Consider the following 18,419-nt stretch of genomic DNA (forward strand, 5'->3'; position numbering starts at 1 on the left):
CTAACACACTCGTATCAAGTTTTCCTTCCCCTGTATATTAACAGTAACTGGTTTATTCAAATAAATAGTAATAATTAATACATCCAACAGAGAATTCAGGAGAAATTTTACCAGCAGACTGGTTAGAATGTGGAACCCACTATCACGTGGAGTGGTTGAGGCAAATAGCATTGACATATTTAAAGGAAAGCTACATGAGGGAGAAAGGAATAGAAGGATGTGCTGATAGGTTAAAATGAAGTTCGGTGAGAGGAGGTTTGTGTGGAGCATAAAAACCAGCATGGATCAATCGGGCTGAATGGCCTGTTTCTGTGCTGTGTAATTTTAAATGGATCTATGCTCCATTAAAACGGTAACGAGAGAGGAATTTGAAACAGATGCGTTAAACCATCATATCATAACATCACTCAAATTAAGTTTCAGCTGGTAGAGGCAGAGATACACAGAGGCATAGACAGACAAATAAAGGCATACACAGGGTCAGAGACAGACATACAGAGAGAAACAGACAATTCAATAGAGACAGAAGCTCAAATACATTGAAATTAGACTTTTTGAATTGTAGCAAATGAACCCATACCTGCTTGAGTTAAGATCTCTGTTCAACGAGTAGAGAAAGGAGCTTCCTGCTGGGATTTTATATAACATTATTTGAAGGGTTTAACTACAGGATAACTGAAAGACTGAGAAACACAAAGGTAAAGTGACACGGAAAGTGGGTCTAATAAGCAGTGTTACAGATCCCTAATGCAATTGGCCAGATCACATTGTAATTTTTACTGTGACCAGTGAGTGATGATTTCTCTGTGTAAATCAGTGCAAATCTAACTCAATTTCCACTCCCCCACCCCCCCCCCCCCCCCCACCACCCCACACCACAGCAGATGGCCCTACTCTTGGTACATACTGGCCTTGGAGGGAGGCACAGTGGAGATTCCCCAGAACGATATTGGGGCTAAAAGGGTTAAATTACGAGGACAAGTTGCACAGTCTAGATTTGTACTCCCTGAATATAGAAGATTAAGGGGTGATCTAATTGAGGTGTTTAAGATGATTGAAGGATTTTGTAGAGTGGATAGAAAGTAGTTCCTCTGGCAGGGTGGAGCCCAGAACAAGGGGGCATGATCTTAAAATTAAAGCCAGGCCGTTCAGGGGTGATGTCAGGGTCACTTCGGCTGGGAGTTCAATTGAAAATTCAAACACTACGATTGATAGATTTTTGTTAGCGAGAGTATTAAGGGTTTCAGAACTAAGTTGGAATTAAGATACATTTCAGCCATGATCTAATGAATGATGAAACAGGCTTGAAGGGCTGAATGGCCTCTTTCTAAGTTCCTAATTGGCCTCAGAAGCCAGGGAGTCGGGGGGGAGGGGAGTGAAGGGAGGGGGGAGGAATTAACCAGGGTTCACATTCCTAATTGATATCCCCCCACTAACAAGAAACTAATTGCCTGAATGTGGGCAGGATTGTGCTTGGCTGTGATGCCGTCCATAGTTGAATAGCATTCACTATCACAAATGAAAAATTTGTATCCTTGAGCCAGCATCTACTGGCAAAAAAGTAATTTTACCCCCTCTCTCTCTCTCTTCCTTTCTTTTACTGCGGGAGTGGGATTTGCAGGAGATAGTTCACAGTTCGTGTGCTGACGTTCAATGGTGAATCCTACATAAAACCCAAGCTCTATAGTATAGTCTATAGTAAAAATCTATGGTTGGAAAGAAGGAGGAAGCAACACTAGTTGGGTAGCATCAAGCTTGTGGTTTGAAGCGCTCTCCAATGATTTAGATTTTTTTTTTAGATTTTAGAGATACAGCACTGAAACAGGCCCTTCAGCCCACCGAGTCTGTGCCGACCATTAACCACTCATTTATACTAATCCTATATTCCTACCACATCCTCACCTGTCCCTATATTCCCCTACCACCTACCTATACTAGGGACAATTTATAATGGCCAATTAACCTATCAAGCTGAAAGTCTTTTGGCTGTGGGAGGAAACCGGAGCACCCGGAGGAAACCCACGCAGACACAGGGAGAACTTGCAAACTCCACACAGGCAGTACCCAGAATTGAACCCGGGTCGCTGGAGCTGTGAGGCTGCGGTGCTAACCACTGCACCACTGTGCAATGCAATGACTGGTGTAATACTGAGCATCGTGGACAAGACTGCTTCCCGTTTTAATTGTCAAAGGGCGCTGCATGAATTACCCTGACTGGAGTGGCAGCAGGAGCCTCACAACTGCACTCTGTACTCCATACCAGGTAGTGGGGAGAAGATCAGCCTGTTCCACTGTCCAGTAAACCTGCTGGACAATGCACACTGGCTGACAACAGGGACAGGCTTGTATATGGTGCCCGGCCCGACACACTGTCAAATAGCATCACCATAGCCGACATCTGGGATGATGCATAAAGAGTGACCACTGGAGGTCTGTCTGCACCTCTGGGAACTACAGGGTAGGAAGTTGGGAGAAAGAATGTCTGAAGATTGTGGGATGATGGAGGAGGCAGTCGTTGCACACATTCAACGGTGGAAACAAATGTTATAAGAGATGGCGCGAGGAGTCTTGATTTCAGCAATGTGAAGGTGCAGGAAAGGTGAGGTTGTAAAAACTGGACAGAGAGCTGGGCAGCTTAAAGGCACGATGTGCCTTGGTTTCAAAGCAGGAATCGCGATCCTGAATGACAAGGAGATTGTTGCAAATAGTTCTGTGATCCGTACAGATCACAGAGCAGCACAGGAGGGCGAGACTGGCAATCCGTCATGCAAAGGACCAGTCAATGAATGACCTACATCTTCAAGGAGACCCTGCTAATAACAGCTGCAGTGGACGTGACACTCTCTCTGCCTGATATAAAGCCTCTCTTCAAAACACAGGGTAAGCAAAGAAAGGGAAATAAATAGATTTTTGACATCAACGGACATTGTGCTGATCTTGAAAATAACACAGTTTGTAGAAGAAAATTAGGAGCAAATGGTGTCCTCCCTTTAACACGTTGCATCCCCAAACATGTTTTTCAGCATATTGGGTTTTAAAAGCAGGTAGACTTTAGGAGGAAGAGGAGGCAGAGGGAGGTGAGGAGCTCCACACTTGTGCGGGTCTATAAAGGAATGAGTCAGGGTAGGGGATGGTGCGATGAGATTGACACGGTGAATGGACAATGACACAGGAGATTTGAGAAGATCAATCACATTCCAAACATTACACTCCACACCTTTCAAGTCATATTTAAAAAGTAGCAAGAAAGGAAACCAGTCATTGAATGCCATTTTTTCCTGACCTGGAGCTCGGAACTTACAAACCATCTGCAAACAGCAATTAAACTGACTGACCTCAGGGCCACTTCAGATGACCTCCCCAGGGTAAATAACTTTTCAGGACAGGCCAGGCTGACAACTAAACATCAGAGTGGTACTATCCATGAGCAATGCCAGGGGAGATATGCTAAACACATCTAACAGTTTTGAACGTGCCAATCCCACCTCACTGTCACCATTGGCAAATTTTGGTCCCACTTAACAACATAAGAAACAAGAGCAGGAGTAGGCCATTCGGCCCCTCAAGCCTGTCCCGCCATTCAATAAGATCATGGCTGATTTGCCCCAGACCTCAACTCTTCTTTCGTGCCAGCTCCTCATAGCCCTCAACTCCCCGAGATTTCAAAAATCTATCTACGTCCTTTGTAAATACTTTCAGTGATCTAGCCTCCACAACTCTCTGGGGTAGAGAATTCCAGACATTCACTACCCTGTGACAGAAGAAATTCCTTTGCATCTCAGTTTTAAATGAGTGTTCCCTTATTCTGTAACTATGTCCCCTAGTTCCAGATTCCCCCACTAGTGGAAACATCTTCTCAAAATCTACCCTGTCAAGCATCCTCAGAATCTTGTACGTTTCAATAAGATTCATTCTTCTAAACTCTAATGAATAAAGGCTTAACCTGTTTAGCTGTTCTTGATAAGTCAACCCCTTCATCCCAGGAATCAGCCTAGTGAATCTCTTCTGAACTGCCTCCAATGCCAGAATATCCTTTCTTAAATACGGGGACCAAAACTGTACACAGTACTCCAGGTGCGGCCTCACCAACACCCTGTACAGTTGTAACAAGACTTCCCTATTTTTAAACTCCAATCCCCTTAGCAATAAAGGCCAAAATTCCATTTGCCTTCTTAATTACTTGCTGTATCTGCATGCTAACCTTTTGTGTTTCATACACAAGAACACCCAGATCTCTCTGTGCTGCACTTTTTTGGAGTTTCTCTCCATTTAAATAATAGTCTGCCTTTTGATTCTTCCTGTCAAAGAGCATGACCTTGCACTTTCCTACATTAAACTTCATCTGCCAAGTTTTTGCCCACTCACTCAACCTATCTATATCCCCTTGCAGATTCTTTGTCCTCATCACAACATGCCCTCCCATCTCTTTTTGTATCATCAGCAAATTTGGATACATTACACTCTGCTCCCTCCTCCAAGTCATTAATATCGATAGTAAATAATTGAGGCCCTAGGACTGATCCTTGTGTTACTCCACTAGTTATGCCTTTCCAAACTGAAAAAGACCCATTAATCCTGCCTCTCTGCCTTCTGTGTGTTAACCAATGCTCAATCCATGCTGATACATTACCCCCAATACCGTGAGCTCCTATCTTTATGTGGCACCTTATCGAATGCCTTCTGGAAATCCAAATACTTTACATCTACCGGTTCCCCTTTATCAACTCTCCTTGTTATATCCTCAAAGAACTCTAGGAAATTTGTCAAACATAAGTTCCCTTTCACAAAACCATGTTGACTCTGTTTGATTGCGTTAAGCTTTTCTAAATGTCCTGCTATTTCTTCCTTAATAATGGACTCTAGCATTTTCCCAACGACCGATGTTAGGCTGACTGGCCTATAGTTTCCTGCTTTTTGTCTCCCTCCCTTCTTGAACAGGGGCGGCACATTAACGGTTTTCCAATCTGCTGGGACCCTCTCGGAATCCAGTGAGTTCTGGAATATTCTGACCAATGCCGCCACTAACTCAGCAGCCACTTCCTTTAAAACCCTTGGACGTAGGCCATCAGGTCCTGGCGACTTGTCTGCCTTTAGTCCCATTAGTTTGTCGAATACTTTGTCCCTCATGATAGAGACTGTTACAAGAAACTGTATTAAAGAACGGAGATCCAGTCAATGCTGGCTGGTTTCTTCTGATCTTGGAGAGGAACCAGGGGTAAAAAGCCAATCTTAAGAGTTACCCTCTACTTAACCTCAGGCAGCGTCTAACAGGATTTAGCCTCAAATTGACCAATAGGATGTGCTTGTTTAAAACAATGACACTTGCTGTCTTAAAGGGACAGGCCAGCTTCCACAGAGCTCCAACCTAGTAGCAAAATAATACATTGTGTGTTACATAAATTAACACTCTGGTGTGTATAAAACAGCATATCATCTAACTTACTGCAATCAACGGCCTGGGAGATCCACTAGCATAGTTCATACAAAGGTTTGTTCTTACGCTGAACCAGTTTTAGGGTTGATTGAAGGCAAACATTAACTGTTACAGGTTTATTGAGCTTCAAATCAACCTCACATTCAGCAGCTCCTGTGAACTTACAAATTCCATCTTGCGAGTCAGCCTGACTGGATCCTGAATTACACCACTGACACCGAACCCACTGGTGTTAATGAAATATCTCTACCTTCTCCGACTCCAACAGAAATGTCATTACATGGAGTGCGGATATTTGATGGAAGTTGTCTGACTCGGAATCACATGGATTGGATTCAGGTGGAGAGAAGAAACACCTCTTTTAAAAAATAGTCACACTGGGAAAATTACTCCATCAACTTGTGATCGCACTGACTCAGCAATTCTAATAACCTTCTTCACAACAACACAATAATGAGATTACTAAGTCGGAATCACAGCAACCCAATGACTCTATTAACCTGTCTTTACACTAATGCGGATGGTATCATAGTGATTATGTTACTGGACCAGTAATCCAGAGGCCTGAACAAATGATCCAGAGACATGGGCCGGAATTTCATGCCACCCCAGCAAGCGGGATGGTGGCAGGGAGAGGGGTGGGATAAAATGGAGCGGGAGGCTCAGGGAGGCCTTCCCGAGCCGATCCCACCTCTGCCGCCACTTTACGTAGGGCGGCGGGGGTGAAAAATGGCCTGCCTGCCCCAGGCTCATCAAGGCCCTTAAGTGATCACTTAACGGCCACTTAAGGGCCTTCACCCCCCGTCCATGCGGATTTTACGTGTGGCAACTGGGCGGCCGTGGACCCAGAGAAGCCACCTGGAAATACCATCCCGGTGGGGGCCCTGATGATTGGGCACAGGGCGCCCGATGGAAGGCCACGCCCGCTACCACAACCACCCCCAACATGCCCCCCTTCCCTCCATCCGACCACCCTTGCCTCGCCGGGGCCTGACTGATTACCCCCGGCGAGGCAATCAAAAGTTACCTTAACTCCCGGCTCCATGTCTTCCTCTGCAGTCAACTGGGCTGCAGTCCCAGCAGTGGCCACCGCTCCCGGTGGCGCTGCTGGGACTAAGAGCTGCTGGCCCGCTGATTGGCCAGCAGCTCAATGAGGCGGGACTTCCTCCCTCAAGCGGGTGGAAATTCCGCCTCGGAACAAGTAAAGCCTGGGGACCCGTAAAATACGGAACGGTTCCCCAGGCAAGGCAGAAGCAGGTTCACCATTGACATTTCAGTGGGTGGCCAGCTCCCATCCGCCCAACGTAAAATCCCGGCCATGAGTTCAAAATCCCACCATGACAATTAAATAAATCCGGAATAAAAAGCCAGTATCAGTAATAATGACCATGAAATTACCAGATTGTTGTAGAAACCCATCTGGTTCACTAATGTCCTTTAGAGAAGGAAATTTACTGTCCTTACCTGGTCTGGCCTACATGTGATTCCAAACTCACAGCAATGTGTTAGACTCTGAACTGCCCCCTAAATCTGCTCAGTGGTATCAAAAACCCAACAATGAGGAACTACAATCCACAAGGACTACAGTGGTTCAAGAAGTTGTTTCACCATTACCTTCTCAAGGGCAAGTAGGGACAGGCAATAAATGCCGGATTTGGCCACAATCCTTAAATTAATTTTAAAAAAACAAGCAATTGATGACTTCACTAACTAGGGATCGTACTAATCTAAGGTCTCCGTTAAGTAAGGAATCCATTAACGATGGGTTCATAATAAACCATAAACTTCATTAACCCAACTGCTTCATTAACTAGGGGTCATACTAACCCATAGATTCCATTAATCCAATAACTTCCCTGACACAGAATTAATCTAATCAGGCAGCAAACTAATCATATTGGAGTTTGTTGGAAACCCTAAGGTGATTGGCTGAAAAGCAGTCACCTGACAAGCGTTGCCATTATCTGTTAATGTATCTCAATAATTTCGCTATTTCGGACACTGTCACTGTCACAACCAAAGCGGCTGAAAGCTTTCCTTGATTCGGTTAATTTAACCCTGAGGTACAACTGGTCCACCATATGCTGCTATTGAGGCCTGTAGTAACAATCGCTCTCCCTGAGGCGGGCTTTGGCTTTATTGTAAATGCTCCATCAGGCCATTAATCTAACCGAAAATCCCCCCAGTGCCCGGCTACTGAAGGCTTTGTTACTTTTATGTATCTGGATTCTCTGGCAACATCATTTTGCTTTTGTTTTGAAAATACCTGCAAATCCAACAGCAAATGGCTTCCAGTTGATGAAACACAGGGCCGGGTGTCTGAAACCTCCCTCACATGTGTTCCAATTGCCCCTCCAATGGCTCAATTGCTGAAGGCAACTCGTTACTCAGTCATTCTAGACAAGGGATGTCCCAAGATTTAATCCTTGTCACAACCGAGTTAGTTGATCTCGGTCATAGTAGTATTGGGGGAGCATATTGAAGTTAAAGAATTTGCATTTATATACTGCTTTTCACGACTTCAGGACATCCCAAAATTGCTTCACAGCCAATGAAGTGCTTTGGAAATGTAGTCACAGGAACAGGAGGAGGCCATTCAGTCCCTTGAGACTGTTCTGTTATTCATTTAGATCATGGCTGGTCTGTATCTTAACTCCATCTTACCCACCTTGGTTCCGAAACCCTTAACACCCTTACCCAAAAATCTATCAATCTCAGCTTTGAAATTTCTAACTGAACCCCCAGCTTCAACATGTTTTTGGGGGGGAGAGAGTTCCCGATTTCCACTCCCCTTTGTGTGAAGAAGTGCTTCCTGACATCATCCCTGAACAGCCTGGCTCTAAGTTTAAGGTTCTGCCCCCTTGTTCTGGACTCCCTCCACCCGAGGAAATGGTTTCTCTCTATCTGCCCTATCAAATCCTTTAGTCATCTTAAACACGTCAATTAGATCACGCCTTAATCTTCTACATTCGAGGCAATACAAATCTGGTCTATGCAACCTGGCCTCATAATTTAACTCTTTTATTCTTTGATCTGCTGGTTAGAACAGTTTGGAACGGAGGCATCTGGATTGGAATGACTGCAAGGTTTGGTTGCCATTCTGTGTTGAATTTGCTGATCTCAGCCATGGGGGTTTAACAATAGGCCACACGCCATTGGGACAGGGAGGGTATGAAACAAGCTATAGCTCCTTATGCTGCTCATAATCCAGTGATTTGAGTGAGGACAGAGTTGAGTTCGGCCCTCTGTGGTTGAATTGTCTGCCAATACCAAGGCTTACCCGAGAATTACAATCAGGTAAGGTATCGCTGACTGCCAGCGTGAATAGCCAGAACAGGGGCTGAATCCACGACTTTGGCATAATTAGCACCACGGTCTCACTGTCTGACTAACCAGCCAACACACTGAAGCTTACCCATGTCCAGATTGAAGCAGTTCAGAAGGAAGCTATTTTGCCCCTCGTGCCCTGTGCCGATGCTTTGAAAAGCACTATCCGATTAGTCCCACTCCCCTGCTCTTTCCCTCCAGCCCTGTCAATGATTGCTTTTCAATATTTATCCAATTCCCTTTCGAAAGTTATTATTGAATCGTTTTCCACCATCATTTCAGACAGTCCACTCCGGTTCATACCAGGCCGCCATGTCAAAATAATGTCGCCTCATCTGCCGCCGGTTCTTTTGACAAGGTACCAGACCAAAGCCCAACACAAGGCAGAGAGAGGGATGTCTCCCTCTGGAGGGGGTACAGATGTGCAATGAAGAGATCTGGGTTTCAAAGCCACATGGATTTCGTTGTTGGGTTGATGTGGAAATGACAGAGAGTGACAAGGTAAACAAAACTGCGAGTCCAGATACAATCGGCCAACACGCCCCACCCTGACTGGTAGAGGGCCCACATACTCCACCTGCCAATACTACTCCTGTACGACACAGGCACCTATTACACTGATAGAGTGGAATGCAGAGTTTCCACTGCTGGGAAGGGAGTCCGCACCTCCAACTGCCTTGGTGAGGCAATGTAACCAGAGTTCCACAAGTGTCTGTTGGAATCAGATGAAAACATATCCATTCTTCCCATTGCTCAATGAAAAGATGGAGCAGAGTTTCCCGAGATCACAGTCTCCACTTGAGTCCTTCAGCAGGAAAAGAAAATTTCCCTCAGATACACGTAGCTGATCACTAAACCAAACACAGGATATAAACAGGGAAGTACTGCCATCTACAGGAACTCTCTTCTGCGCGAGATTGGTTCCGATGAATCATTCGGTGTGACAGCTGTATGCTCCAGTCCATTCTTATTTACAACTCTCACTGTGCACCTGAGATTCCTCTGGCGAGGGCGTAGGAAGGAGCAGCTAAAACATCTCTGGGTTTCAGGAATTTAGGTCAAGAAGAAAGGTTCTGGAAGTTATCTTTGGAAAAGGGACGATCATTTGGGAGTTTACGAAGGAGATTGACTAAACTGATCCAGAGGAAACCATTCACTATGGTGAAAGGTTCAAAGAGCAGGGACACAAGGTTTAAAAACTGTAGAAATAGGAGAATGGAGGTAAGCTGTGGACTAAGTTCTCAGGGAGAGGAGCTGAAGCAGATGGGTATAAAAGGAGTAAAGAGCTAACCAACTGTGTTTGTGTAGAAGGAAGGGATTGAGGGATGTGGTAAGAGAGGGGGGTTGGAGATGAGGTTGATCTGTTTGGACCTGAAAGCTTTTTTCTAAAAGGAAAAGGAGGCAAGGGAGAGGAGCAGGGACCTTGGATCTGAGACTTCTCTTCAACCTCTGAACTGGGATGCAAGGAACAGTAACTACAGATGCCCTGAAAGGCCATTTGAAGATTAATTTAAGTCCACATACAAGAGATTTGATGGCATTTCGGAACAAGAAACTCTTCTTTTGTATTTTACTCTTACATTGAAATTACAAGATGGAAACAGGCCATTGGGTCCAACCAGTCTGTGTCAGCATTTACCCTCTAGGTGAATAAACAGTCCTAATGTTTGGCGATCTGAGTTTCCATCTGGATCCTATTTAGCGTATATACTGTACCCAACCTGCTCCCAACCCTTTATCCCAATTTTCCTTCCTTATCCTATCCAATCTCGATTCTAATTTAACCAGTAAATCTGGGAGTGAATTTCAGAGCCTTACAAACCTGTGTGCGAAAAAGATCCTCCTGCCCTCAGTTCTAAATCACTTGCATTTAATTTGGGACCTGTGGCCTTTTGTCCTTGACTCTGAACGACTGGAGGAAATCTGCTTCTCTCTACCCTGTCCCATCTTTCATCATTTTAAACACTTCTAGAATATAACCCTGCAATCTGCATCATTCTAACAAGACAGGACTTTTCAAGTCTTTGTATTTGCATTTCCTCATACCAGGTAGTATCAGAGTTAGTCTGTGTTGTACCCTCTCTGGAGCCTCAATATCCTTCCCAATCCTGCAGAAAGTGCTCTAACTGAGCTCCTATTACAGTGTTACATAGGCTCATCATAATATCTTGCCTTTTCTATTCGAAATTTCTGAAATAATATCTAGAATCTACAGTTCCATTAATTTTTTTTACAGCCTTATTAACCTGAGGAGCTGCCTTTATTTAATGTTCTGTTGACCCTAAGTCCCTCCGCTCCTACATCATCGAGCCTAGTTCCATTCCGAGTATAATTCCTGCTATTATTTGTTACTAAACCCCGTCACCTCACATTTTGATATTTAACTCCATCTGCCACTTTTTAGCCTGCATTCTTGCGGTTGATCTTTGCTGCTGTCTGCGGCTAGCTCTCAGTCTTGCCGCATGAAGGATCCATGGGTGCTGAATGCACCCCGCCCCCCCTCCAGTAACTTATGAGTTGCCGTTCCTCTTGTGTGAGTCTAGCCACTGAATGTCAGTGGGCTATTCCACCAGGGGACGCATGACAGCTGATGGCGACCCCCTCCCCTAGTCCAGCTGCCAAGTAGAGTTTGAACTGCCTCTCTAACTATTCACTTCCTGTTCTGGGGTTGAGAAGTATTTTACCCCTGTACTGAACCTCTTTTATTATATTCAACTCCAATGTATCCCCCATCACAGCAGATTCCATACTGGGAGCAGAGTTGCTGAAAGTTTACCTTAATATGTCTTTTGACTTTCTTTTAGCATTTATCTAACCTCCCCACCCTCCTCTTCCCTGTAGGGTTTATACTAATCGTTTCTCTTCCTTATTTGCATTTTGATCACTCTCATTATCTATTTCGGGGTCTTAATTTCCCTGGGTGTGTACTTTCTTCCTGACAATCCTGGCTGAGATCAGACAGACAAGGGACCTTCTTGTCTTCTACGTTCAGCTAATTTTATCATCATTGGGAAAGCAACAGGAATGATAAGCTTCTGGGGCATACAACACATCTCACTATCTTAAATCAAAAACAGAAAGTGCCGGAAATACTCAGCAGGTCTGAAAGCATCTGTGGAGAGAGAAACAGAGTTAACGTTTCGGGTCGATGACCTTTCAGCAGAACTGGCAAAGGTTAGAAATATAATAGGTTTTGAGGAAGTGACGGGGAGGGGAGAGGGGGAGAACAAAAGAGAAAGTGTGTGATAGGGTGGAGGGCAGGAGAGATTAAATGACAATAGATTTCATGGTACAAAGCCCAAGTAAAGAAACAAAAGAGGTGTCTGGATGAGATGTAGACGTCAGTATCATAGCCGTCTGAACACAAAGTAATGGAATTAAGAAACTGGGTGGAGGAAAATGAATCAGCAAAAAGAAACATGAGAAAGGGAGAAAAAAAAATTGGGGGCAGAGGTTATGATCTAAAATGATCAAACTCAGGCTGTAAAGTGACCAAACGAAAGATGAGGTGCTGTTGTGTTAGCTTCATTGTAACAGGACAGAAAGGTCCGATCTTGGTCTGCTATGTTGATGTCCAGTTCGCAGACTGCAGTCATCGAACCTGGAACCTAAACCTGAAATCAGAGGCCAAGATGTGTTGTATCAGCAACTTGAGATAAATGTGACTTGTGATAGATATTTAAGCTTTACTTCGGGTGCTCATGGCTCCATTGTACACACTTAAGCAGCTCAAGAAGGCTTAAGGCCTAGCTGTTAAGGTTGTGTTGAGTGTGTTCTTTCCTCTTTGACCAAGCTTTTGGTCACCTGTCCTAACATCTCCTTATGTGGCTCAGTGTCAAATTTTGCTTGATAACACTCCTGTGAAGCATCTTGGGACGTTTTACTACGTTAAAGGCACTATATAAATGCAAGCTGTTGTTTTTGTCAACATACTCGCCCCTGTGTTTACCAACAGTGAGCTTCACCCTGCAAGATAGTGCAGTGCCTTTAAGATGTTTAATTCTGGATCGGGACAGCTTGGGTAGTTTTCTATGCTGAAAGGGTGCAATAGCAGCTTTCTCACGAAGCCCCCCCCCCCCACCCCCACCCAGAGATGGTTCAGTACATTTGTCACAGAGCAGGGATGTCAGATTTGAACTTGAGTGGTGCCTGCCCAATGTTCAGTCGTGCTCTCTCTATGGTATCCTTGAAACTGACAGGGTCGGCCCGAAATATTTCAGCTTTCAGAGAGCGGTGGGATTTTCACAAGTCTTGTCTAACCTGCTCTTGCACATGAAAGCTCTCTCTGACATCGTTCAAGTTGATGGTTCTGCTGAATAAGACAGTAAGCAACACTACGGATGTCTGAATCTTTGACATTGTGTGTCGGGGCTGCTATCTCTACTTGCAAACCTGTACCTCATTTTCCTCCTTCGAGACGCTCCTTAAAACCTGCCTCTTTGACTAAGCTTTTGGTCACCTGTCCTGATATCTGTTCCCGTGGCTTAGTTTCAGCATTTTCCATTGAAAGTGCTCTTATTGAGCACCCCGGAATGTTTGCTGCATTAAAAGGCGCTATATAAATGTTGTAGGACTGTATATTCAGATCTCTGACTGCAACGAACAATATGTTAATGACTATACAAAATGATTACATTAAGGTCTGAATTTTAATGTAATTCTTGTGTTAGCATCTTCTGAGAAACTTTTTTTCCTCCACTCTTCTCCAAGTGACTCTTGCTGGGGTTCATCGTTACTTCACCCATTCTTCATGACTGCGCCTAGACAGCGAGCGACTGTACATTGTTCTGATTTATTTTTGTCAGATGAACACACCTGTGAAGTGCCTTGGGCCTTTTTTCCTGTGTTAAAGGCTGTATAAAAATGCAAGTTGTATTCCACCATGTGTTGGAGAGGGTATCAAGTCCCATTAAGTCTTCACCTGAAGTCCAAACACTAGCCGTTCCAGCAAGGGGTAGCTGGACATTGATCAGGAGCGTCAACTGACTTAACTCTCTCAAATCGTCAGCCATGTCTCACTGAGTCAGAAAGTCATGGGTTCAAATCCCACTCAAGAGACTTGAGTACAAAATCCAGGCTGACAACTCCAGTACAGTATTGAGGGAGCGCTGCACTGTCAGAGGTGCCGCTGTTCGGATGAGATATTAAGCCGAGGCCTCGTCTGCCTTCTCGGGTGGGTGTAAAAGATCCCATGGTCGCTGTTTTGAAGGCGAGCAGGGGAGTTCTCCCCGGTGTCCTGGGCCAACATTTATCTCTCAAGCAACACCTCTAAACCGATTAACAACTGGCCATTATCATGCCGTTGTTTGTGGGAGCTTGCTGTGCACAAATTGGTGCTGCGTTCCCCTCTGTTACAACAGTGACTACACTTTAAAAAGTACTTCAATGGCTGTAACATTCGCTCCCTCAATACTGCACTGGGAACATCTTGATGTCACAAAAGGTGCTATATAAATGCAAGTTTCTTTTTTCTCTAAATCACTCCTATATTATGCCCTAAGTTTTCCCAGGAGGGGGCTTAAACGACGGATGGTCTTATCTGACGGGAAGTGGCCAGCAAGTTGTTATACACCAGTGCTTGTCTCAAAGTTTAGACAGAATCATCCAAAGTGTGACTGGAGGATTGACGTGTCTGAGGACTCCTGACTAAGTGATTGCAATGCAAGTGTTCTCTAATCACAAGGATGTGAGACTGCCAGCTTGACTAGTTTTGAATTGGTGGTTTGCAATAGGCCCTCATTCCGCCTTTTCCTGTTTGTTGCTGTATCTGTTTCACTCCGAGTTTCCTCTGTCTTCCCCTCAATCATGTTCGATTCTCCTGAACTTTCACCTTTTAAGGCTGGGCTGCCGCTTCCCTGCTCTTTCCCCCTTTCAGAAGGTTCCAGAATAACCTGAGATGTCTGAAATAAATTTGAAAAAGCACAATTAGGTTTTTTGTCCACACTTGCTGTCTCTCTTTATTCCTTTCTAAGCACGTTTTAGTTTTCTATTTTTCTTTGAGCTGGTTACATTCCTGCAGGGACTCCATGTGTAAACCTGGACTCTGCCAAGCTGTGCTCAGGCCCTCAGGGTTGAGTTGTGTGGCTATCTCAGTTACCCTGGGTTTGTAGATTCTTAAACAAGGCTTCTGCACATGTCAGACATTCCATCAACCAAAAACAAATTCTGCTTTCCGCTATCGATTAAGAACATAAGAACTAGGAGTAGGAGTAGGCGATTCAGCCCCTCGAGCCTGCTCCGCCATTTAATACGATCATGGCTGATCTCATCTCGGCCTCAACTCCACTTTCCTGCCCATTCTCCATAACCCTTCAACCCATTACTAATTAAAAATATAATTACTCAACAAAAATCTAAAATATTGTTTGTGTTCAAGGGATGGCAAGAAGTGGAACAAATTCCCCTTTCGACAGCAACTTTTGAACTTTTTAAAAATTCTTTCATGGGATGTGGGCGTCGCTGGCCAGGCCAGCATTTATTGCCCATCCCTAATTGCCCTTGAGAAGGTGGTGGTGAGCTGCCTTCTTGAACCACTGCAGTCCATGTGGGGTAGGTACACCCACAGTGCTGTTAGGAAGGGAGTTCCAGGATTTTGACCCAGCGACAGTGAAGGAACGGCGATATAGTTCCAAGTCAGGATGGTGTGTGACTTGGAGGGGAACTTGCAGGTGGTGGTGTTCCCATGCATCTGCTGCCCTTGTCCTTCTAGGTGGTAGAGGTGGCCGATTTGGAAGGTGTAACAGGTCAGTTTGCATTGTGGGTGGTGAAGATTACATCACCTTGTCTACCTCAGTCTGAGGATTGTGGACTTTGGCAAATCTGCTGACATCATCATCTCCGGATTGTTGGTTGCTCTTTTCTTCTTGGCTGTGAAGCAAAGCGTTATCACCTCCAGTCGTGTCTGTAACTGATTTATAAAAAGATAACAACAGTTGTAAAACATGTGCAGGTCCTGTCATCGATCATAACTAGGGTTGCCGACTCTGGTTGGATGTATTCCTGGAGGTTTTATCACATGATCTCCTGTTTCCAACTGTACCACCCAGACAAGCTATAACTAATAAACCAAAGTGTTGAAAGACTATGTAAAATAAACATTGCTTTCTCATCCCCTATGGTTTTTTTGCCCTGGGTTTTGCTTGCAGCAGTGTCGGGAGATTACTCTTCAATTCCTGGAGACTCCAGGGCAATACTGGCTGGGTTGGCAACCCAACATTCATAACATTAATGAAGCATATCGCCTGCAGAGAAAGAGACTGATCTCAGCTGTCCCTGTCATGGAGTCATAGAGTCATGTATGTCATATGAGGCAATTTGGCCCATCGAGTCCATGCTGGCTCTCCACAGATCTATTCAATAGGTTCCATTCCCTGCCTCAATCCCGCAGCCCTACAAATTCACTTCCTTCAAGTGCCCATCCAATTTCCTTTTGAAATCATTGATAGTCTCAGTTTCCAATACCCATGTGGGCAGCAAGTTCCAGGTCATTACAACCCCTGTGTAAAAAAGTACTTTCTCATATTCCCCCCCGCATCTCTTGCCCAAATCCTTCAATCTGTGCCCCCTAGAGCTTGTACCATTAGTTATGGGAACAGTTTTTCCTTGTCTAACTTATCTGAACCTTCATAATCTTGTACACCTCTATCAAATCCCCCCTCAATCTCCTGGAGAACAACCCCATCTTTTCCAACCTAACTTTGTAACTAAAATCCTCCATCCCCTGGAACCATTCTGGTAAATCTCCTCTGCAACCTCTCAAGGACCCTCACATCCCTCCTGAAGTGTGGTGACCAGAACTGGATGCAATACTCTAGTTGGGGCCTAAACAGAGCTTTATAAAGGTTCAGCATAACTTCCCTGCTTTTGTACTCAATGCCTCTATTTATGAAGCCCAAGATCCCATATGCTTTACTAACCACTCTCTCAATATGTCCTGCCACCTTCAAAGATCGATGCACATGAACTCCCGGGTCTCTCTGTTCCTGCACACTCTTTAGAACTGTGCCATTAACTATATATATTGCCTCTCTCTATTCCTTCTGCCAAAATGCATCGCCTCACACTTGTCAGTATTAAACTCCATCTGCCACTTGTCTGCTCATTCTGCTAGCCTACCTATGCCTGGGTGCAGGTATGGTGTAAGAATGGTGACTGTGGACTTCCCCACAGAGACAGACAATTGATCTGAGGCCTGGTCTTTTTCTTCTCTGAGGCTTGAGCCTAGAATATAAGCAGAGACCTGGTAGTAGGCTTCTGTCCTACCCTTTCAGCTGGGAAAGTTCATGGTGCTCTGAGTGCCTTAAATCAATGGCTTCTAAATGGCTCAGTAAGTTTATCCAGTCAGTAGCCTACTGACCAGGATCCAGGCTCAAATCCAGGGATTCCGGGGGGGGGGGGGGGGGCGGGCACAGGGTGCAAACCTTTAATGTATCTGTGGGACATTTGCCAATGGAGTTGGGAAAACATCAGGATGTGTGGACCCTGGGCCCTTCCTCCAGGTCCACTGCTCCCCCCATCACGAACTGAACCAAACTGCCACAACTGAAGGAGGATAAGGGACTTCAGTTACATGGAAACACGAGAGAATCTGGGATGGTTCTACTTGGAACAGGGAATATTAAATAAAGGTGTTCAAAACATTGGTAGAATAAATAAGGGGAAACGGTTTCCAGTGGCAGGAGGGTCAGTAACCAGAGGACACAGAGTTAAGGTAATTGGCGAAGCACTTTACAGCCAATGAAGTACTTTTGAAGTTTAGCAATGAAGGAAATGCAACAGAAAATCCGCACACAGCAAGATCCCGCAAAGACCAACATGATGATGACCAGATAACCTGCTTCCTTGAAGTTGGTTAAGTGATAACATGCAGACCATTTTAATCAATGCAGCCTCCTTATACATTACAAGGAGCATCAGTTTAAGGTCTCATCAGAAAGACGGCATCTCTGACAGTGCAGCACTCCCTCAGGTACTGCACTGGGAGTGTGGGCCTAGATTCTGTGGTCAAGTCTCTGGAGTGGGGTTTGAACTCACAGTGCTGCCCACTGAGCTAGGGATGACAATAACAGTCACAAGTACAGTGCAACCACGATATTAATGTGACCCCACAACACAATACTGTAACACACAGACTTGTTCTGTTCCTCAATACTGTCACACCTCCTGGAGTGGGGGATGGGGTACACATGAAGCAAGATAAATAAGAACTCACTGACTGAGGATATATCTCCCATCTGGATTTGTAGCCACACGTTGAGCCTCTGGCTCCAATCCCCTGGTGGCTCCACTTCCCAAACACGATCCTGCTCATGGGGCATTGACTGCAAATACTTGGAGCAAACTGAAACAGAAAATGTTGACATTAGTTCACAACTCACTCTCTGCCCCTATCCAGTTTATACCCCACTCTCCACACTGACACCAGAGACGCAGGTCTTCACCATGCTCCAGTATCACAGCCACTGGCTGCTCCCCCTACCCTGTATCCTCGTCCAGGGAGCATTCTTCCTGCACGAGTCCAGGCAATTTGACTGTGTAGGGCAGTGCAGCAGAGCTCAGTACTGGCTCACCACACCCTCGCCCACAGGAGGGGGATTCCCTGCTTGGCCCTTTCCTTCCTGAGGCGCAGTTAATTAAGGCTGGGATCCGCGAGCTCAGG

At 45.1% G+C, this 18,419-nt stretch overlaps 1 protein-coding gene across 5 annotated transcripts in view; it reads right to left on the reverse strand.

Moving 5' to 3' along the window:
* Positions 1-13,409: 13,409 nt before the first annotated feature.
* The window catches only part of fam169b (family with sequence similarity 169 member B), a 39,494-nt gene continuing 34,484 nt past the window's right edge, over positions 13,410-18,419 (reverse strand). For 4 of the 5 annotated variants that reach the window (XM_068015163.1, XM_068015162.1, XM_068015160.1 and 1 more), the window contains 3 exons: positions 17,973-18,101; positions 15,541-15,668; positions 13,410-14,661 (listed from right to left, as the gene is read on the reverse strand). In XM_068015163.1, the coding sequence (XP_067871264.1) occupies positions 14,434-14,661; positions 15,541-15,668; positions 17,973-18,101 (485 nt within the window). In that variant the 3' untranslated portion in view covers positions 13,410-14,433. The remainder of the gene's footprint in view (positions 14,662-15,540; positions 15,669-17,972; positions 18,102-18,419) is intronic. The other variant, XM_068015161.1, reaches the window with a different exon arrangement.

The sequence above is a fragment of the Heterodontus francisci genome, chromosome 35 (assembly GCF_036365525.1).
Source record: "Heterodontus francisci isolate sHetFra1 chromosome 35, sHetFra1.hap1, whole genome shotgun sequence".
Classification (NCBI taxonomy): domain Eukaryota; kingdom Metazoa; phylum Chordata; class Chondrichthyes; order Heterodontiformes; family Heterodontidae; genus Heterodontus; species Heterodontus francisci.